Source organism: Notothenia coriiceps, unplaced genomic scaffold (genome assembly GCF_000735185.1).
Source record: "Notothenia coriiceps isolate Sejong01 unplaced genomic scaffold, NC01 NC01_scaffold00037483, whole genome shotgun sequence".
Classification (NCBI taxonomy): domain Eukaryota; kingdom Metazoa; phylum Chordata; class Actinopteri; order Perciformes; family Nototheniidae; genus Notothenia; species Notothenia coriiceps.
In genome coordinates this window covers 66,959-88,176 of record NW_011370184.1, presented here as the reverse complement: position 1 = coordinate 88,176, position 21,218 = coordinate 66,959, and the positions used below count along the sequence as shown (strand labels likewise).

The 21,218-nt window shown below is 41.1% G+C and overlaps 3 protein-coding genes across 7 annotated transcripts in view; all 3 read right to left on the bottom strand.

Annotated features, from left to right (window-relative positions):
• kcnh4b (potassium voltage-gated channel, subfamily H (eag-related), member 4b) overlaps nucleotides 1-8,743 on the bottom strand; it is a 43,245-nt gene extending 34,502 nt beyond the window's left edge. Inside the window, 1 exon segment of the mRNA XM_010797107.1 lies at nucleotides 8,642-8,743. Within this exon segment, the coding sequence (XP_010795409.1) occupies nucleotides 8,642-8,717 (76 nt within the window). The 5' untranslated portion in view covers nucleotides 8,718-8,743.
• A 5,137-nt stretch (nucleotides 8,744-13,880) lies between these two features.
• On the bottom strand, nucleotides 13,881-19,283 carry ghdc (GH3 domain containing). Of its 2 annotated transcripts, none has more exons than XM_010797102.1 (11): nucleotides 19,229-19,283; nucleotides 18,375-18,665; nucleotides 17,531-17,727; nucleotides 17,232-17,426; nucleotides 16,967-17,086; nucleotides 16,097-16,394; nucleotides 15,555-15,744; nucleotides 15,110-15,181; nucleotides 14,842-14,975; nucleotides 14,632-14,720; nucleotides 13,881-14,544 (listed from the first exon to the last, which is right to left on the bottom strand). In XM_010797102.1, the coding sequence occupies exons 2-11, from the start codon at nucleotides 18,661-18,663 to the stop codon at nucleotides 14,323-14,325; spliced, it is 1,806 nt and encodes a 601-aa protein (XP_010795404.1). In that variant the 5' UTR covers nucleotides 18,664-18,665; nucleotides 19,229-19,283; the 3' UTR covers nucleotides 13,881-14,322. The 2 variants fall into 2 exon arrangements, with proteins under 2 accessions (XP_010795404.1, XP_010795403.1); XM_010797101.1 differs by having other exon boundaries at nucleotides 19,078-19,257.
• Nucleotides 19,284-19,389: 106 nt separating this feature from the next.
• The window catches only part of LOC104967601 (FERM domain-containing protein 6-like), a 6,057-nt gene continuing 4,228 nt past the window's right edge, over nucleotides 19,390-21,218 (bottom strand). Inside the window, exons 8-12 of one of the 4 annotated variants that reach the window (XM_010797105.1) lie at nucleotides 20,740-20,914; nucleotides 20,156-20,317; nucleotides 19,826-19,936; nucleotides 19,708-19,730; nucleotides 19,397-19,627 (exon numbers count right to left, since the gene is read on the bottom strand). In XM_010797105.1, the coding sequence (XP_010795407.1) occupies nucleotides 19,586-19,627; nucleotides 19,708-19,730; nucleotides 19,826-19,936; nucleotides 20,156-20,317; nucleotides 20,740-20,914 (513 nt within the window). In that variant the 3' untranslated portion in view covers nucleotides 19,397-19,585. Of the gene's footprint in view, nucleotides 19,731-19,825; nucleotides 19,937-20,155; nucleotides 20,318-20,739; nucleotides 20,915-21,218 lie in introns of all 4 variants that reach the window. The other 3 variants (XM_010797103.1, XM_010797104.1, XM_010797106.1) reach the window with 3 other exon arrangements.

Sequence of the window (21,218 nt, the reverse complement as noted above, 5' to 3'; positions counted from 1 at the left end):
ACCAATGCAAATTCTCCATAGGATTTTGGAAAATAGCTCGAAATAAGGTCTGTGGTTGACACACATTTAAGAGAGGGATCACGTTTTGTTCAGCCGGATAATTTCCACATGTCAACCCTACTTTTATAATTTCTGAATCATAAATCTAGTCGCTAAAAGCGAAATGCTAACGTTATGCTATAAACGAACTACAATAACCCAATAAAACCCAAATAACCCAAACCCAATAAAGCACTGGAATATTGCACCCTTGTTCTTGTTGCATGTTTCTTCGCCTGTGCATCTCAAGGTAAGGATAGTATTGCAATGTGACTCAATGACCTGACGGATACCCAGTAGATCCACATATCTAAATGTCCAATTAAAATGGTGGAATATGACATCTGATATGCAGGGTTTCCCATTATGTGGATGACATGATGTGAATATTGCACTCCACCTGTGCTGTTCATTCAGCACCAAGGACTCTACGCTCTGCTTCTTCACTGTTCCTCACTGGGCTTCAGCACCATGGACAGTTCCCCAGCAGCAGTACGGCTGTGTTCCTGCTCTGCCACAGTGACTCCCGGCTGCGGTGCGTTTGTTTGCTCCTATATATAAACATGTGAATCCTGGTGACAGGTATAGTTTGACTTCACACTTTCCCTCGATTGCTGGGTGCATGTGACCTTAACGAGCTGAAGCAGCTTCTTGCTGCAGTGTTGCCGCTTTGTTAGAAGAGATGCTTGAGCTACAAGTGGAATAAAGTGATATACACGTCCAAAGGGAATACAGCTTAGCAAACTGGTGCCAAAAACGTTATTAAAACAAATAAGGAAATAATTGTCCACGGATTAGCGATTAATGGAGCAGACACAATAGCAGCTGAACACTAGTAAGCCAAGAGCATATAAATAATTGTTAGTTTTCTTAGTTTGGTAAAGTTTGCACTTATGCCATTGCTTTTGGTGACAGATTGTGGACAATTAAGACAAATATTCACCCTTTTTAGTTTAAGTGTTCAACTTTTCTTCTCGAGAGCTGTTCAGACTGTATCTACAGAGTCCCTTGTGTGACACATTTGTAATCCTAATAGGATACGTGACTATACTGTATATAAAACACATGAACATGTATCCCTCCTGGGGTACAGAGAGCTCTTGGATTGAACTGGATACCAAGTGCATTAACCCCGTCCCCGAACACGTACAAATCTACGGATCAGGGTTATTGATGTATTTAAGGAAATATGAGTGCATAATATTTAGCTAATTATTTGCATTACAAAGGCATTACATTGTGCTCCACAGGCTCTGACATCGTTGCACTGCTTAACTGAAAACATCAACCTCGCTATTTTCTGTACGCAAAGCAGAAAGGCAGCGCACTTGTAGTCTAAATTCTCCCGATTCCACAGAGAGCGAGACTAAGAAGGAGCGGTGTTAAGCAGCTGCTACAGCGCTTTCCGCAATCTAGCACTTTAATTGGCCAGGCTGAGCCGAAAGCAGTCTATAGGGGATGTCTTTTCTGAGCGGTGACAACCTTTCTTGGGTGTGCAGTGAGCAGCAACTAAACTGTCAGTGTGGAATTATAGGAAGAGACAGGCATTAGTTGGATCCGTCAACAGGCAGAGGGGTCTTTACGTCTATTCCTTTGCCTTGCTACAGTTGCTGTTCCCCAGACTTCAACATGGAGAAACTGATATGTATCTGTTCCCTGTGCGCTGCGGATCCTGGGGTTCATGTAAAGCGATTAATAGATGTTGTTTTTTTTGCTTTTATAGTTGTTTGTGCATGCAAATTCAAAACTCCTAAGACGAATTGCTCAGCTTCTCTGTGTCTATGTATCAACGCCTCAATGATCCTACAACAGTGGCTAAACACCATGTTTTAGCATAGCCTAATACAATATGTCCTCTTTCTAACACCCCATCTGAGAGAGCCAGCAGGTGTTAGAAAGCAACCGCATTCATCTGTGGTTTATGTAATGTTTACCTAAGAATAGGTTCATCTTTACTTAGGATCCCTAAATCGGTCTGTAAAATAGGTCAAGGGCCAGGGTATAGTCATAAATCACTTTGTAAGGATGTATTAAAACCAGCGAGTGCCAGCGGGAAAACAACTTTTATGCTGCGCTTCGAGGAATTGAAACCGTGCTGCTTCACACTGCGGATAAGATTAGTCGTTGAAGTTATAAATGTTATTGATCTGCTCCATTCAATTTAGCGAACTCAGGCTTTCTTCAAAATCATTTAAATCAAGGTGGATTGGTTTGTAGTTTGTGTTGAATACAATGAAAGAAATAGCTCAACATGTATTTGCTGTCTTAGCAAATGTTAAACAAGAAGAGAAATAACATTCATGTTTGCATGGTAATGTGAAGCTACAGACTACAGTCAGCATACAGACTGGAAACAGCAAGCATGGCTCTATGTCACCACTAAAAGCTCACTCAAAGACACATCATAACTCATTTGATTACCAGACCAATAAAGTATTAGGGGGTGCATGAAGTCACTGATTCCAAGAAACTAATGTGGCAAATCGTGCCTTGTAACACCATATTGTTGTTTTTAAGATTTGGATTTCGGATGCATTAAACATAGCATCATATCAAAAGGTGAGGAGCTTTGGAACTGCTCGAAGACAGATTGTGTAACCTTTAAACACAGACCGGCTAGCTGTTTCAAAGCTAACAGGCTGTCAGCTCCAGCTACATATTTGCTGTACAAATATGACGGTAGTAACAAAATCTAACCCTCAGAAGGAAAAATAATTTGCAGAAAGTACTGTTCGTTCAAGAAATTGATGCGTGTGAGGGTGTCAGTATATATCCTTAAAATTGGATGAGGTCCTCGAAAAGAAAAAGCTCGTTCAAGGCTTTCACTTTGGCTTTTACAAACACATACTTATTTCTCCTGTGGTAACTTAGTAAGCAAGCACTGAACGCCACTTAATAAACAGTTTCTGTGGGCATATTTGTGTGTGTGTGTGTGTGTGTGTGTGTGTGTGTGTGTGTGTGTGTGTGTGTGTGTGTGTGTGTGTGTGTGTGTGTGTGTGTGTGTGTGTGTGTGTGTGTGATGTTGACAATGCCTCAATTCTTAGGCTGTAATCCTCTCAGGGATATTGCTTTGAGTGGCCGCTCCGCTGTGCTAGCTCCCTTAATTACACATCTGTGCTGACTTGCTGCAACTGTAATCTGACATGATGACGCTACATGCTACTGCTGACTGCAAGCCGCCTGCATCGTGTACATGTTGCACAATTTCCTCAGTGTATTAAAGAAAAATGAAGCCCGGCCACTGCCTTACCAGATAATTAGCAACCAGCAGCATGTAATGACTTATGAGAGAGGATGGGTGAGAGTGCAAAGAAAGGTGGCCTTGCAGGAGAGAAGGTCACTGGTTGGGTAGAGAGGTCTGATCAAATCATCAATGAGGTTTATTTGGAAATGAGATATTAATAAGAGTATTTTTCAACAGCATCGGGGCAAAGTTTTATTAAAAGCTTGTTCCAAACCAAAGTATCTGTGCTGTTGAATCCTAAAAAAAGCTATAAGGACTGCAAGCATGTGGCGCCTTTATTCTGGGAACGGTGCAAAATGCATTACAAAGACTCACACCAACTCACACCAACCTAGACCAACTCACACCTACATTCACCCACCGATGGAGGCGGAGGTCCCACGTAAGGAGCAGACCTGCATATCAGGAGCAGATTTAGATCGTAATAAAATACATTTATTTTGGAGGAGGCCGTAACCAAACCACCCAAACTGTAAGTGATAACTGAATGAACTCCATTTACAGACTTTGACAATGCCAGCTAAATACTTTTGCTGTTGTATGCAAGTAAACACACATTTTGTTATCGTATTGTTGTTACATTTTTTGGAGAAATATTACTTTGTAATTGTTATCAATGTCAGTAGAGTATATCATTGTTTTATGGTTTAAATCATCCTTGACAGTGCTTTACTTTCTTTCAGCTATTTTATCAGCCCGTTAAACGGCTGTTATCAGTTGAATTGTGGGGGAACTTCCACCAGCAACTTTATGAAAGGCTTGCAGTTTTAATAAACTTCACTTTCATTTACACAATGTCACATAATGTTAGGTAATGTAGCGTAAAACAACATAAATAACGGACGCTAGTTGAGCTTAGTTAAGTTATAACTCACTTTTAGTTTAATGCACAACACATGTAGTACAGCTAAGAACAAATGGACACAACCTACTTGTGTTTGGATTGGTCGGGAACCATAAATATAGATGTGTACTTCATCTAATTATTTGGGTAGCAGGCCCCTTCTTAACCATATTTAGGAGGCTCTTCATCTCTGATAATGTAGTAGAAACGTAGAAAATGTAACAAAATATTGGGATTAACTCGTCACCTGGCAAGCTAAAAACAAGAAGCTTCAGCTTTGCACTACATACAGTATGTAGCAGTTTTCTGGTGTTTCCAGCCGCCACCAACTCATTAGCGGGGTAACATTGAGCCACATAAGGTTCAATCTGACTCTAACACATCTCCTCTTAAGTTCATCCACCCATCGCCTTGTATCTGAAAAGTGTTCAGGGGGGAAATAAACCCCGTTCTTATCTCTGCCTGCAGCTGCCCTGTGGTTAGGTCGCCCCACATGGCGAGCGCTGCTGTCAACGGGAAAACGCCGCCGGGGAGGTCATGTGAAGGAGCTGAGAGCGGTGGGAATGAGTGCAAAAGACTGACGTGTGCGCTGTCACACACATACGACAGTGGCGGGGCAAGATGGAAACTCAAAGGTCGAGTTCTTTTCGCCTGCGTGACAACAAACATCAGCCTGCAGAAGGGCGGAGGTGCCGCTCTATGAAGGGACCCTGACCCTTGACCTCGGTTAATTCCCCTTCAGGGATCAATATACATCGCAAACATATGGAGACATCATATAGAATCAGCATTATAATGCAAAGCTGCAGATCTTTGGGGGAACAGGAACGCTGACTTTGCCACGAGACAAAGGTTACTGACTTAACCTGTTCTGACATTTGCCCTGTAGTGTGGGGAGGTCGGTGCTACACACCAGTTATTTTTCTCAATCTGTTCCATTATAATCAATTTAAGGTTAAGGAACTGCAAACCTCTGATGGCATTAACATTTGAAATATAAGCTGAATAATAGATAAGGGCTATTAAAAGCAAAATGCTCTATCATTTGTCATACAGAGCAGTTTTCATAAAGGCAAAGGGTGGTCTCGTTTTGCATGGAGACACAATGTGAGTAATTATATGGACAGCTAAATAAATGATAATGGGAAGATGATATTTACATACACAATTGTTTGAAATACATCATATATTTATTAGAGAGGGCAGTCTAGGCAAGGGCGATGTAAGAATGACACATTACATAAAGTGAATGGCTGCTAAGTCAGCAGTTTTTTTTTGTTTAGCTGATGATAAAAAATGTTTTTGACTATGTGACTAAATATATGAGACAGGCATCATGTTACATATTTCAAAGCGGCTTTATTTATTTTAACTATTTAATGTAAAAAGATTGGTTCAATGTGATATCGGCATTATGTTTTAATTATTGAAACCCCTCTTTTCATTGTTTTTAAGTGAAATGCCAAAGATGTGATACATATTGTATTTAACTCTACTTCAAGCCCATTTTGAATATTTAACACTGCAGATCTTTTTTGTATGTGTTTGTCAAAATGAATGATGGACAGGAACATCTGTTAACGGGAATAATGTATGCTATTAATTGCAAATGTTGCATAAAATTGCTGAAAATGTGTGCAGAAGCATCAAGTTTGACTTATTTTGAAGCTGAAAATGGTTTGTTTTTGTATGCAGATACATCTTAATGTTGTAATTGTGCTCAGACATGGTTTATTTCTCAACCAACAAACAGGATGAATATGTCACTATATTTATTATTTAGTTTGAATATGGTTAACTTAATTCTTGATATAGCTTTACTTTTGTGGTTTTGCAGTGTGTCGGACTGGAAACACTTTAAATATGCATCTGGAGGCATTTCAGTTTAAAACTAAGAAATTAGACAAAGTATTAAGTTCCTACAGTCATCTTTTACGACAAAAAAATGATTCTTGGAATATATTGGTGTATGATGAGTTTAAAAAAAAAAGTCATTTGTGTAAACGTGGACCGTGATTGGCTCTGAGGTCATTGTGATGTGATCGCAAAGGGAAAGGAAGCAAAACACAGAAACTGTCAATAATGAAAGTGTACGTCTGTATATAGAGCCAGAGTTTGTTCAAAGTCAAGGAGGAAAACCACCTTATTCTGAATGAGGTTAAAGGCGGTCTGAGGTGACCCAGAAAAGTGATCGCAGCTGCACGACCCACAATGCCATTTGTTTAAGAAGCACCTTCCTTAAACAAGAGAGCAGCTGGATTCTAAAAGTCCTTGATTAGAAACCAATTCAAGTGTGTTCTCTTTAGCGGACACTCTTTTTTCAAAGACCAAAGTGTTCAAGCATCATCCATGTCAAGTGGCGGGACCGTGTCGCCCCGGCAACAGGAAGAAGCTATTTTGAGCCGTTGGGACACTGCCCCTTCTTACGGAGCCACAGCCTTATGGTGGGCTTTGTGAATGGCTTGGAAGTGGCACAAACTGGCATGTAGTTGCAGGGAGGTGTATCCTGCTGCTACAAACACACTTTCATCTCGGCCATTAACTGGTTATTTATGCACAAGCAAGCAGGGGAGAGAATAAACACTAACAAAAACTGACGTTGTAGAGCAGATATAAAGTAGTTGCCATGCAGTATGAAGATATGAAATAGCTTGTTGATTTGCCATCCTTACATGGGGAATGTAGGCTCATCTGTCCAGAGTTACAATAGAGCTGCAGGACTGTTGAAGTTGAGGACTTAAAAACCACAGTGTAAGAGAAATGGCCCCGTGGCCCTTCATGTTCCTAGACTTAAGTACCAATAATTAATACACTTATACCAACAGAAGAGAACTTGGCAGATCAATGAGGTTGCTCTTGTTTTTAAGGGCATAGATTAGTTAATATTACGACTTATTCAGAAAATAAAGCAACCGGTCGATAAGTCGATTGACAGAAAAAGAGTCCTGGACTATTTAAATAATTTATGTTGTTGTGTTGCGCATTTCATTTTTAAAACAAATGCTGTTTTCAGCCTCTAAAATGTGGGGAGGTGCTGCTTTTATCTTATTTATATCATGTTCAAGAATATCTTGAATTTTCTTTTGAATAACCAAGGATTTTTGGATGACATTTTTTTTACTTTGAGAAACAGAGATGACATTTTTTTTACAATTTACTCACATTTTAAAGTAATTCATCTATTAATTTATAAAGAAAAGTGGCAAATTCATCAAAAAGGAAATGAGTTGAAGCCCTATTTAGAGCTGAAAAGCTTCTGTCGTTTGGTGATGTAGCATATTAGAATAGACATCCAGCCCCAAAGCAAAAGGTTTTCCTCCCCTTCCACTGGGAGGTCAGGGGAGACGTCCACCCAGAGAGCAGCCCTGAGGATTCGGCAGGGAGTCCATGTTTAGCTCAAGAACCCCTCAGCAGGACAGATGCACCATGGGATCGCGACCCGTTATCCTACGGCTGAACTTTGTCGTCATTTCTACATCTGATGTGCATCTTCTAAACACACAAACCTCTTCATCTGTTTTTCAAACTACAGACAATGTTCCTGATCATGTTTTAAGCTCCTGAGAAATCCTCTAACGCCTCATTAGAATGCCTCACGAGTCAAAGCTGTAATTGCACACCCACATCAATTACACAGTAATGTCCCCCATTTCACTGTGTTTATTTCCCTGAGACTGCAACCAGCCGTTCTTTCAGGCTCAATCGACAACAAAACACAGAAATCCCCACGGTATTTGTTTACAACGAGCCACAACCTCCCCTGAGGTGGCACAAGGTACAAAACAAGACACACGAGTCAGGCTCGACTTGACTGGCTGCCTAATGGCTGCAGCGGCTAGTCTGGAGCTCACTGTGTGAAACAAATGTGAAAGGACAACATGATTTCTGAAGGTCAATTTTCGGCTGCTGTGTCTGACTGTAAAAGTCGCAACAAACTTTTCTCCACATTGCACTGCCACTGCCTGCAGACGGGCCTTTGTTCAGGCAGTGCTGATGTGTTGATGTTTAGATACAGGGCCCATGGACCGATCTGAGAACACACACTCATATTCACTCTCAAGATTCAGTCTCATCTGCCTGTGGCTCTCCTGCTTACATTTTGTTTCTTTCAGATTTTTTTATTCCAAATATAGTTAATGTGGTCAACAAAATACAGTAAACTGAAATATGACAGGGTAGGGTTGCACACCACACTCCAACCAGGGAAGTGGAAGTTACATGGGAAGCAACTTAAACCACTTTGCAACCAGAAAGCTCCAATTTTGAAAGTACCAAAACAACAATTTACTTTTCTTCTTTAAGGATATAGTGAACACCTTGCAATAAACGCATTGTACATGTTTGTTATCATTTTATATACACTTTACTGTTATGTTTACATTACACATGTTACTGTGTACTCTTCCCTGCATTTGTTTCTTCTTAATATGTTTCTCATTTGCAATTTCCATAATTTGCACCTAATTCTGATCATCCTGATTGTGAACTCAAAGCACTTTGCACTTTGTACTTACGGGTGCCATCGAAGCGGGTGGCGATGGTGTCCAGAAAGGTGTTCTGAGGGGCCAGGAGGCCCTTCATCACTGGCATCTTGACCCAGACGTGGGACGGCCAAAAGCTGGCTGGCGGTCACACCATCCCAGAGGCACGACAGGGGGCTTCCAGGGGCTCTCAGCAGGTGCAGGACACTTTGAGGGTGACAGTTCGGCGCTGGTTGCAGGGTCACACATTTACAGTAAAAGCGACCTCTCCCCCCCCCACACACACCTTCCTCCAAGCGATGCCTCTCCCAAAGACAACAGTGCAGTCTGGGAGGACTAAAATAGCTCACTCCAACAATGCAGAGGGTCCAGGTGTGTGCAGCCTAGAAATGAACAGTAGCAATCACCAGCAGCTGCTCAGTCAGCAAAGAGAGATCAAGTCCAGGTGACGCTGACATCCAGAGAGCTTCAGATCACAGCTGTTGCTTGTCGGCACTTTTCAAGAACCAAGGGCTCATTCCTGCAGGAACATGGTGGAAGTTATCCTTTAAGTCCACAGCTTCACTCTTTAAGGAGGGGGGAACAAATCTGCAAGACAAAAATGACAGAACATGTGCTCCTACACCTCTGACACCCCACAGCTCAGTGCCGTCAGGATGCTGTGCCACAGTAGTTGCATCTTCTCTCTCTCTCTCTCTCTCTCTCTCTCTCTCTCTGGCTACCATCCACTCCTCTAATATCCCAGCCAATGAGATGATGGCATCCTCTGTGGGGACCTGTTTTCATCTGTGGTGGGGGGGATAGAGAGAGAGGAGAGAGGGAGAGAAGGAGTGAAAGCAAGTTGAGGGAGGGGAGGGAAAGGAGAGAGGGAGGGAGGATGCTTTCGGAGCAGCTGACAGCACCATTACACCCCAAGGTGCTACTATCAGCACATGGCTTTTGTGTGCATGTCCGCTAAAGAAGGAAAGATGGATTACCTGCATGTCGCTCAGTGCAGGCTATTGTGTTCACTTTGACGGTGTGCTATTGTGTTGATTCGTCTTGTCCGGCTCGAGGGGAATGGTGGTTTGTGTGTGTGTGTGTGTGTGTGTGTGTGTGTGTGTGTGTGTGTGTGTGTGTGTGTGTGTGTGTGTGTGTGTGTGTGTGTGTGTGTGTGTGTGTGTGTGTGTGTGTGTGTGTGTGTGTGTGTGTGGAGGGGACAGGATATATTCAGGTTCATTCTTGTACCTGCATATACACTTTGCTAAGTGACAGAGCTGCACGAGGAGTGAAGCCCAAATTATATCAATCTTCGAATAATGTTGTTTGTTTTTTGTCTCTGCTTGAGAGGGCTGGTCACTGTTGCCCTCACAGCCCTTACAGTATCCTCATGAAAGAATTAAGGCTCTGGGATGAGAGCGGCTAAGAGCGGATTAACAGGATAAGCCCGGAGATGTTTTTCATGACGACTTGATACTAGACACACCAAAGTAAAGTCACAACTTAACTCACTTTTACAAAGCTCTGCCAACGAGGAAAACACCACGAGATAGTGAAGTAACACAAATATTTATCATATTGTGTTATTATTAATAAATTGTCAGCAGAAACCTCATTCGATTTTTTTAGTAATGAGGGGAAAGATGATCCCACTATTAAACTAATTGATTAAACCGTCATTAAATATTAATTATTCCAAAAGAAACCTGATAATTGGGGGACGTTTTAAAGTAGACGTGTCCTCTTCTTTGGATAAGTGAGTATGGTCCTTATGTTAAGTGAAAGCACATGTTGATGTCTGCAAGGTTTTCTTTTTGCAGTTTTTTTGATTTGAGTGTGTTCATTTTAAATTGGACTATGGAAAGTTTTCAGTATGGACTGAGTCTTTCTGAAAAACGAGGTGTTTCTATTTTGGTCTCTGTGATTTATGTGAAGCCTGAGGATAGATCCAACTATGGCGCTCGGGTAGTATAGATTGTTCCAGAAGCTAGAATCCCTACCAAGAACTATATATCATTTTGAGTTTTTTATTTATTTATTTCAGCACCCTCACTCTTAAAGTTAGCATGACACAACTGTCTTAAGTGATGGTTTAGGAGGATATTAAATAACCTACATGTAACATGAGTTTGAAACTTGGATATTTTTAAGTCTCTCTATCTGCAAAAAAAACAAGACAATAAATAAGAATTACAATCTTCACATTATATCTCCTAGACCCTGCATCAACTGTAGCTTTATGCAAATTGTAAGCAACAATGTATGAGAAAAGAAACTGAAATAGATACACAAGTTTCAAAAGCAATCTGGGAAAAGTTGAGCAGATTCAGCCGCTGTGTGGGCGATTCCTCGAGCCAGAAATGAAGTTTGTAATCTGTAGGGAGAATAATGTGTTTGATCTTTATGGACCGTCCCGGCAGCACTTGCAGATCTCTGAGATGAGGTCAATGAAGTGGTGAACGGAAATTACCTCTCCGAAATCATTTCTGAAAAAGCAGCAACAACAACATGTAGGAGAAGATCATTTCCTGAGCTGATGATCACTAATATTCTTTCAGTCAGAAAATGTTGGAGAGAAAAGGTGATTAAAAATGCAGAATCCAGCTGGCAGCAAAGGTGAGCTGTTTAGAGAATGGAGGAGAAAAAAAAACAGTGAAAGTAAAAGGCTGGCCCTCAGACAGTAACAAAGTATTTTTCCCTTCACGGATCCTATTCAAGCCCTGGCAGCCCGTCACTGCTATCTATTTTTAATGGCTTCTCATTGTCCTTTCCTCTTGTAGTTCATCCATCTCTGCTTGTCGCCAATAGAGAGGCTAATGCATTAAACATGCACACTACCTACATTCTAATACGACCGAGTGACCCCACAGGCGGCCAAGTGAAATACTATCCCAAATACATTTCCCACAATCCTCAGCTCTGCCTGCACTGCTGGTATTTCCCCACATTTAGTTGTTTGAGGTTAAATCTGACGAATATTCCTCTATTTCAAATACAAATGTGGGTAAATTATTTGCTTAGATTTACAAAAAGAACTCCAACTGAAGATATATTTTATATTTGCAGGAAAATCCCTATAATAATCCAGACTGTGGGATCAATAAGCTTTAGAGCTGGCATCATTCACTCAACATGTGAAATCCCTTCTCTAAATGAAATACATCTCCGTCCTCCAGTAAACCCATTGAGAAATCAGGCCTGTCATTCTCAAATCTCTGCTGTTTACATTGAATTAACTGGTGACTGAGCAGATGTGCTTAGGAGCTCTGTGTGTTTGTTTGTGTTTGTTTATGTATGTGCGTCTGTGTGTGTAAATCCTCCAGGCACGAGGATGATAGACAACAATCTGTCATAAATAAACATAACATGCTGTAAACTGAAACTGTGCTTTATTAACTACAGTATGCTGTCATGATGTATTACGTTGGAACTACTGTACAGTCAGGCGCAACTATAATACAGCTTTTGTAAAATCAAACATTTCACAAAGTCTTTATTTATTTCTATATATCGATGTGATTTGAGAAGCATTATTTTAATGTAAGTTTCTTTTTAGTTGTATGGTGAAACTTGAAACAATAGTTACAAAAATACACCCTGCAATAGGTTAGCTTAGCTTAGCTAAAATACTGGAAACAGCTAGCATAGCACATAGGCTACACGTACATTTACTTATTTTCATTTGACTTTGATTTGTCAAATCTCGGCTGAAATGAATGAAAATATAAACCCAAAAGAGGGGCATCATTGACATGTTTGACATTTTAATCAAATAAATGATGAAGCTTGAAATAAACACTATTATAAGAATCTCTCATCGGCCTCTCTGTTTAAGATGGAGGCATTAACAGTTAAAGTTATCATAAAGAATTCACTGATTATGTTTGGACGGAGCTGTAGTGAACAGCATGAGTAACATCTAGTGCAGAAGTCTTACATACCATATGTACTACCCCCCCCTAGTGGTGAAAACAAAGCCCTGACAATGGAAAGTATTGGGAGTAGAGAAAAGTCAGGTATGTGCAGAAACTGCCCACCCTGTGTTTGCTGCCTGCTGTCATGGGACAGTCTGCATTATAATGAATGTTACTCTTAATTTGCTCATCATTTTGAAAGGCTCACTGGAGCCAAAGAGAAACTGGGAGCTCACTCCAGGAGGCCAGCGCCAGGTTATCTTTATATGGTAGTTCAGAAGACAGAGCATGCTGAGATTCATTAACAGTTATGAACACATTTCACAAAGAAATAATGAAAAATTGTAAATCATTATTACCCAATCTACACTGAACAAAAATATAAACGCAACACTTTTGTTTTTGCTCCCATTTTTCATGAGATGAACTCAAAGATCTAAAACATTTTTCTATATAGGCTACACAAAATAACCATTTCTCTCAAATATTGTTCACAAATCTGAAAAAATCTGTGATAGTGAGCACTTCTCCTTTGCAGAGATAATCCATCCCACCTCACAGGTGTGGCATATCAAGATGCTGATTAGACAGCATGATTATTGCACAGGTGTGCCTTAGGCTGGCCACAATAAAAGGCCACTCTGAAACGTGCAGTTTTGCTTTATTGGGGGGGTCCGAAAACCAGTCAACCCTAACCCTAACATGTCATCCACTGACACATTAAAAAATGTTTTAGGGTTTAACCAGTCAGGTTTAACCCTAACCCTAACATGTCACCCACTGACACATTGAAAAATGTTTAAACNGTGTTTTATTGGTAAAGAGAGTTTATAACAAGTCGTTTAGACTTTTTTTTAGAGAGACTCTATCACTCGTGACAGAGGAAACGACTCTGTATTAGAGTTAGGGTGGAGTGTCCACACCGTATATTCTACGACCATATCTGGTCGTACTAATAACGTGTCCACCACGGAATCCGACCGGTGTTATTTTCCGGTGAGACTTTGCACGTCAAAGCGTTGTGTATGTAGAAAATGTTTTAGATCTTTGAGTTCATCTCATGAAAAATGGGAGCAAAAACAAAAGTGTTGCATTTATATTTTTGTTCAGTGTACTTACAAACACATCCAGTCTGTGACTTCTGTTTATCAGTAGGAAAATAAAGGGACAACAAAGACACCCATGTACTGCTTTAGAGTCCATATTTACTAAATAAACCACAAAATGAAAACTATTAATAAATCCAATAATACTTTTAGTCACTCACTTTGATTTGTCACTTGGGATCACAGCCTAAACATCCAAACAGATGGTTTATAGGCAACAGGGTTTAGGATGTTTTTCTCCATTGCATTTCAGCCCTTCTCCATTTTTACTGCATCAGTTTTTAGAAATAACTGTTGCTTCACAGGTGAGTGCACTTAAGGGACAATGTGGATGTGTCGGTGCCGCAACATTCAATAACACCAGATGGCAGAAATTCAAAGGCTTGTATTGAGGAGAATTTACAATCTGTTATTTTACTTTTTCTTTAGTATTCCTGACAAACATTAGAACATGTAGGTAGAACACTTTTCTATAAACAAACTTGTACCCTTGTAATGATAAGGCAATAGTAAGATATACATTTATGTCATATTAATAGATGAAGACGAGGTCCTTAAACATTTAATTCAACAAAACTTACAGTTGGCGTTATTTATAATTATAGAAATATTCAAGAAATAATGAGAAGTTGATCAAATATCCCATTTCATTCGGTCAGCGCCCACCACAGTCAGAGTCCACTGTTTTGTCTCTTCCTTAAAAGAACAGGAGCTTTCAGGAAACGGTTTTTCCCAGGAGGAAGTCTGCGTATTCTTTCCTGCGCAGCACTCGGTGCATTTTGAAGGTGTTTGGTGAGGTGTTGGAGTAGGCCATCATGTGCTCACGGAGTTCCTTGAACGCACCCTGCGCCACCAGCTGCACCCTCATTGATCCGATGCTGCCTTTGCTACGGAAAGACTTGTAGACAGCAGAGTCCTGCTGGAGACAGATGTCCAACTGGAGGGAAGGAGAAGGAACGGCAAAAGAGTTAGGATCTATTTCATGAGAAAGAAAAAAACATGCTTTTTGCTAGATTTGCCTCACCCTGTATCTTTGCTCCTCTGAGAGGTTTCTCACACCTTTCAGCTCTACAAAGACCTGGTAATGAGGATCTGAGCCTCCTATTGAATCTCCTACAACACAACAGAGAAGAATTGCATTCATTTTAATGCAAACTGAACATGAAAAAGTCCCCGAACTATTAGCAGATCCCAAATTCTGCTGTGGCTTTGGGGTGAAGGTGAGGCGTCTTACCCATGATGCCGCTCTCAGCGCAGCAGTAGTCGACCAGCTGAGCTCCAGGCCACAGAGCGACAGCTTTCTTCAGAGCATCAAGGAACAACGCCTCGGACACTTTCTCCCCTCGAACGCTCAACATCTGACCCCGTCTGACAGAAGATGGAGGGAAGCAAGGAGGAAATACTTGATTGGGTTGTATATTTGAACACATGAGCAAACCATCAAACAGGAAGACAAGCAGCACGAGATGATACAAGAAAACAAATATGCACAGGAACAATACCTGTATTGAAACTCAACAATGGGACACTGGTTGTGGAATCCAACTACTTTCACAATGTCTCCAACACGATATCTGAAACAAAGCAGGCACAAATCGGGTATCATTTATGCAGCTGTCAAATGAGACTAATGCTGGTTGTGGTTCTGACCAAATGAAATTGGATGTCAAATTGTCTGTAAGCACGCATCTTGATATGACATAGCATTATTCATCTTTCTTGATAGAGTGCAGTCAAGTGAAACCATATCACAATAGCAAGAAGCAATTACTGAATATATTTCTTTCTCACCATAACTTGTGCAAATAACAAGTGCATTAAAATATACCTAGAATCGGTACAATAGGGATTTACTTCCCCAAAAACGATATAAACATATCATTTTCCATGGACAACATGATTTGATCCATCGTTTGATCCCTTTCTGCTTGTAAATTAAACCCTGACCTGAAGAGTCCTGAAGCGTTGGTGATGATGAGCTCGTAGTTTTGTCCCTCCGTCACCTCCTCCATCAGCAGGGTGTGAGGCGCCTCCTCCTCCAGGCCGCTCTCTGGCAGGAACTCGCAGAACATCGAGCGAGGACACAGCAGATAGCGTCTGTTTGGCTCCTGGGGCCACAGGTTCACCCCTATTAGTCCTGCAGGGGCCCATATATAACATTAATGCTAATACTAGTAGCAAGTTTCATACTGAATATATCAGGACTTTTGGCCACTTGACCACCAGAACTTTTAGAGCAGATGTTTCATCTAACTAACTTTAAGAATTCAATCTTATTTTATATCATCCTTTTTATTTCATGTAAGGAAATTCTAAATACTAATTTCAACATTGCTTATCAGTTTTAATCAGCTAGCTAGCAACAAATGCCACTTTTTTTCATCTTGCCAAGCAAAACAACTTAATAAACCCTATTTATCTGATTTTAAACCCACACAAAATAATCAAAAATAACAAAGACTTCCTGTAATACCTCCCCAGGTTCCTACCTTCAGTAGCAGCGTAGAAAGGCGAATAGAAAGGAACTCCCTGGCAGTAGGTCTCCCTCAACATTTCCCCATAAATCTGATTGGAGCCTGAGTCCACTGCCAGCACCAGGTGGAGGTGAGGCCACAACCGCTTGGCGATGCCACGAAAGCCGTCCTGGAAGAGGGCCCGGAGCTGGGCGGCCCTCTCTGGGTCCGGCTTCATCAGAGCCTCCAGACTGGACCTCACTTTGGGCTCCAGAGCCAGAGCGCTGCTGACCTTCCCTCGCTCGATGTCCTCCACGAGCTCCTGCCAGCGGTCCTTTTGGAACGCACAGGACATGGGACAGAAATTACTTTTTTAATCCTTTCGCCATCAGAGAAATTACCTGAGCTTTTCTTTGGGTCAGTGGGAGCCTGACACCTGATTCATGATTTCTTTCCACTTAACTAGAGAATGTCCCGGTGGGACTCGGTCCAGGCATGCATGAAGGATACAGCACTAAATGACTTTTCTCCAAATCAAAAAAACAGAGTGCTGCTTTTGGATGATGTAATATTTCTTTAGTAGCTTATTTTCGGTCACATTTCCCTACTACTACTTCCCTCCCTATGTTTCTACTTTTTAATGACTCGTAAAATGACATTATGATAAAAGAAAAAACAACAGTAAAAGTGTAGGAAGGGTGTAGCAGCATTGGCTATGGGAGAACCTATTACCTGTAGGAGTTCAACTTAACCACAGGGTGGATTCACAGATAATGTTCTGCTTGCTTTATCATTGCGAGATTATTTTAGCTGCACTCATGTGGTATACATTTAATCCAAACAATTAGTGGACTCATAACACATGTTCCTTTCATTCCAGTCCTTATAATAAAGACGGTGCTGTACCTGTAAAGCGCTGAAGGCGTAGAAGACTGTGGAAGCAAAGTTGGACTCGAGTGTTCCCACACTGGGATCTTTGAGAGCAAACAGGAGATGCAGGTAGAGGGTGTCCTTCTCACTGGGAACCTGGAAGGAAGGAGAGTACAATCCCTTAGAAACTGTTTAAAATGAAAAAAATAAATAAATAAATGCACTTAATAAAAATAACACGTAAATCCTACTTGACAAGATAGTGAAGTGAGATTCATGCTGATCCTCTTGTAAAATGTACCTCAAATGCAGGTGCTGGGGTGGTGTAGAGGTTGAGCATGTGGCGGGAAGAGGCTGGTGTGGAGGAGTTTGGTCCGATGGGAATACCAGCTTCAGACTCCCGAAAGGTAGGGGAGTAGAAGAACTTGGTGGTGCGTTGGAGGCTGTCGGTCGCAGGAAATGCTCTTGCCATGGCATCCAAACACACAGCAACTCCCTGACAGAAAAGAAGAAAGCATTGTTTTGTTTTACATGCACGACAACATATCATAAGCTACAGCTGGGCCAACACATCATCATCATCATCATCATCAGCTCCACCTGCAGGAAGAACTCAGAGTTGGTGTCCTTGGTGCTGAGCAGCATGGCGCTGGCTCCTGACGTCCCGGAGGTCATGGCCAGAATCAGCGGCTTGTCAGCAATGATCAGCTTCTCCTCTCCCGCTGCGATGCGTCTGATCAGCTCACGGTAGTGCTCGTATGTGGTGATGGGGTGGCGTGACCGGAAGCCATCAATATCTAGAACATAAGTTTTATAAGAAGAAACACAGTTTTGAATATTGCCATTTACTCCTGCACATACATTTGAGGATTTTCTTTCTGGTATTGAACAGCTGACGCCATTACAATATTATACAGGCTGTTTTTTTAGATTACATTTGACCTTTTAAAAAGCTTGAGAAGTAGCTTGCATTACTCATCCTTCATGGTGAGAAATGACAAAGGATAAACTGCACATGTCATTTTATTTTTCTAATCAAAAATCTTTTTATTGCGTTTTGACAATGCATACGTAATGTTTGTCATTTAGAAGTGGAAAGCAAAATATATGCATACAAATGAGACAATGGTCTGTACTGATTGTATGTACAAAGAGAATGTTACATTAATATTAATCAAATGATCAAAAGGTTTCAGTGTGTAAAAGTGTCAAAAATATGTTAAGGGAGGTGAAGTTGTGCTTTACAATCTTGGTTAGTGCTTGCTGTGCAGCCTGACCATAGCCATATACACAAAACATAATGTTACATCAGAGCCACTCAGAGGACAAATCAGAGTCAGAGGAGGTAAAACACAAATAGTTGTCACAAAATACTTACATGTGCTTATATAAATAAAACACAATGTCACATCTGTTCATTAACACTATCGTAATCATTTCATACCTTTAATAGAGCTGAAGTCATACTGTTTTCCATAACTTGTGTTTTCGTTTTTGCGCAGGCGCTGAAGCAGGGTCTCCTCCTGCACTCGCTTCACATTCAGAGTGTCCGCTTCCAGTGTCTTTCTCTGCCTTCTGCCCAGCCAGCCCACTCCCTTCACCGCCAGATACTGACTCAGCAGACTGCTCCATGACCGGTTCCCACCCTTCATCTTGGAGCTGACGTCCCTCCAAAGGAGCGCCATGCCGGCCAGAGAGCACACACCGAGGGCGGTGGGCAGCGGAGGCGGCATGACTGTGGAGAGGAGCCGGTGTTACACAAGAAACATAACCGGTAGAAGAGCCAGGAGGGGGCGCTGTGAGCCAACATTACACATCATATTACATCATTAACTTCTAATCATTTGAAAAGTGTATATCATTTGAACGGTTTGGCCGTTACTTTTAATTTAATTCTAACGTTACCACGTAGGCCTATTCATATTTAACTTCCAAGCACGCACTTTCTTTAACATGTGGTTTTACTGCCTGTTTTTTATGTGGATAAGAGAATCATCTCTATATTTACAACTAAGTTAAGCTACTCTAAATAGCAACAGTTACTCTTTGGCAACAGCAGAAGTACAGTACTAAAATGGATTTACACTACAGTTTAAAGGCCTCTCCATCGTTTTAGACATCAGCTTTATCAAATTGAAACCACTTACCCTGGTTGTGTCCAATAATAGCGCATACAAGACATACAATAGCAAGGAGAACCCAAGGGATATACATCTCAAGCAGACAATCTGACCTGTGGTTTTAAATGTTCAAATGAATAATAACGTTTAATCCTCCTTTATGTGAAAACAGAAATACTTTTGCTTCGCAGTAGTTTCAACTGCTTCCGTGTTTGGGTCGCAGCCTGTCGCTCTGATTGGCTGACTGCAGGGTGACGTATGCATGTCTAATTTACACAAATACGCACTGTATACACTGACATACAATCACATTAAATCTATCTATGTTGAAGAGAAGCAAAGACTGACATAACTTGAATGTATCATTTTATTTTCCTCATATTCTTACATACTCATTTATTTCTACTGAATGCGAAGACCTCAATGCACGAGTACTTTTACTTGAATTGCTAACAACAACATCATGTGAGCATGCAGTAATATTAGTAGTCTTGTTCTCAGCTTGCAATGAACCCCTCTTGCCTCTGGCAGTATATTAGTCCACAGAAACCCCTTCATCGGTTCTCCTCCTCAGAACCTGCATAGACATGAGAGGAAACACTGACATTATTGATGTTGGGTTTTGCTTGAAATTTGTAACCAGAAAGACCAGCTCACCTGTTTCATTTCCATGGCAACAGCTGATAATGAAAGAGCACAGCAACATTATGTAGTTCACATTAATTGATACATAATAAATACATTTCTTTTTGCATTTTTTGGACAAACCTGTTACCTGTCCAATAAAAAGAGGGGAAAATCAGAGGTTCATCGACTGACAGCTCAGCCGTCCACAACACCTCATCGACAAATATCTCCTCTGGTTCGTCCACACACAGCTCAAACTCTGCCAACATGAACAGAGAAGATCAATGTATCCTCATTATTCACAGCCAAGAAAACAGACGACAAATATAGAAGTAAAAACAATATTAATTGAAACATTCTCCTTTAATAATTTAACTATGCGATATTCATATCACCCATGGCATTATTACTGTATTTAACTTCACATCAGACCACACAGGGCTGCAGTGTGTCAGAATTATTTTTCCTCTCAGCTGACCTCTGACTTGTTCTTCCTCACACTCCTCCTCTTTGGACCAGGCTGTGGTTGTTTGGATTGCCACACTGCAGTCGGACATGGATGATGAGAGGCTGTTGGTCTGAAGTCTTTGTGCTAAACGTGTTGTGTCACAGATGTAGGCCTCTTTGTACAAGTGACTTGCTGCAGAGAGACAGAGAAAAAGAAAGAGACACCTTTGGATTGTCATCAGCTGAAAAACTGATTTTTTAAGTCCCATAATATATGTGTTATGATATTGTTTTTAATTGCAAAGATTTAAACTACAGTATGGTTAAAAAGGATATTTAGATAACCCTTTACACTAAGGTCCTTGTAAACAGCGATAGTTAATATAGTCAATAATACATTTGTAACATTATTATTGCCTTCCTCTTAAGAATATGTGTGTGTTTTTGTTCTAAACTAATATTTAATTCTTTATTCACATGTTATCAATCTTGATGGCAAATTTTAAGGTTCCCTTTAACCAACTCTCACTGCAAGGACCTTAATATACCAACATTTATTAAATTGTGAATGGATTGAAGTTAAATAATGATTTTTCTTTTCTTCAGATTTCTGACCCTGCATGTCCTCCAGCTGTTTGATGCAGCAGACTGCAGCTCTGGTGTTGATGTGGAGCCGGTGGCTGTCTCTGAGGTGTGTCAGGATGTGTTTGGAGTGGCAGGCTGAAGCCGTGTAAAACACCAGCTGAGGGAGGCACAGAGAGCCCACTGCAGAGATCTCAAACCTGCTGCCCTGAGAACAGAGAGGTACAGAACCATCCATGCAACATGCACGTCTATATCAATACGTGTGTGTGTGTGTGTGTGTGTGTGTGTGTGTGTGTGTGTGTGTGTGTGTGTGTGTGTGTGTGTGTGTGTGTGTGTGTGTGTGTGTGTGTGTGTGTGTGTGTGTGGTGTGTGGACGACGTGTAGGTAGTCGTGGTAGTAACGGTGGTACCGTAGTACGTACGTAGTACGTTAAGACGTGGTCGTACGTACGTTCGTTACCTTACGTAACCGTCGTAGGTAGTGACGTAGTACGGACGAAGTCGTACGAC

Bases quoted from the DNA above. Each gene is read 5' to 3' on its own strand.
- ghdc (XM_010797101.1), bottom strand. From the start codon at position 19,144: ATGTATATCCCTTGGGTTCTCCTTGCTATTGTATGTCTTGTATGCGCT. The intron at 16,395-16,966 runs GTACAGCACCGT...GCGTTCCAAAAG, and splicing joins ACGCCTTCAGCGCTTTACAG to GACCGCTGGCAGGAGCTCGT. The intron at 14,976-15,109 runs GTATTGTTCCTG...ATCTTCTGTCAG, and splicing joins ATTGTTGAGTTTCAATACAG to ACGGGGTCAGATGTTGAGCG.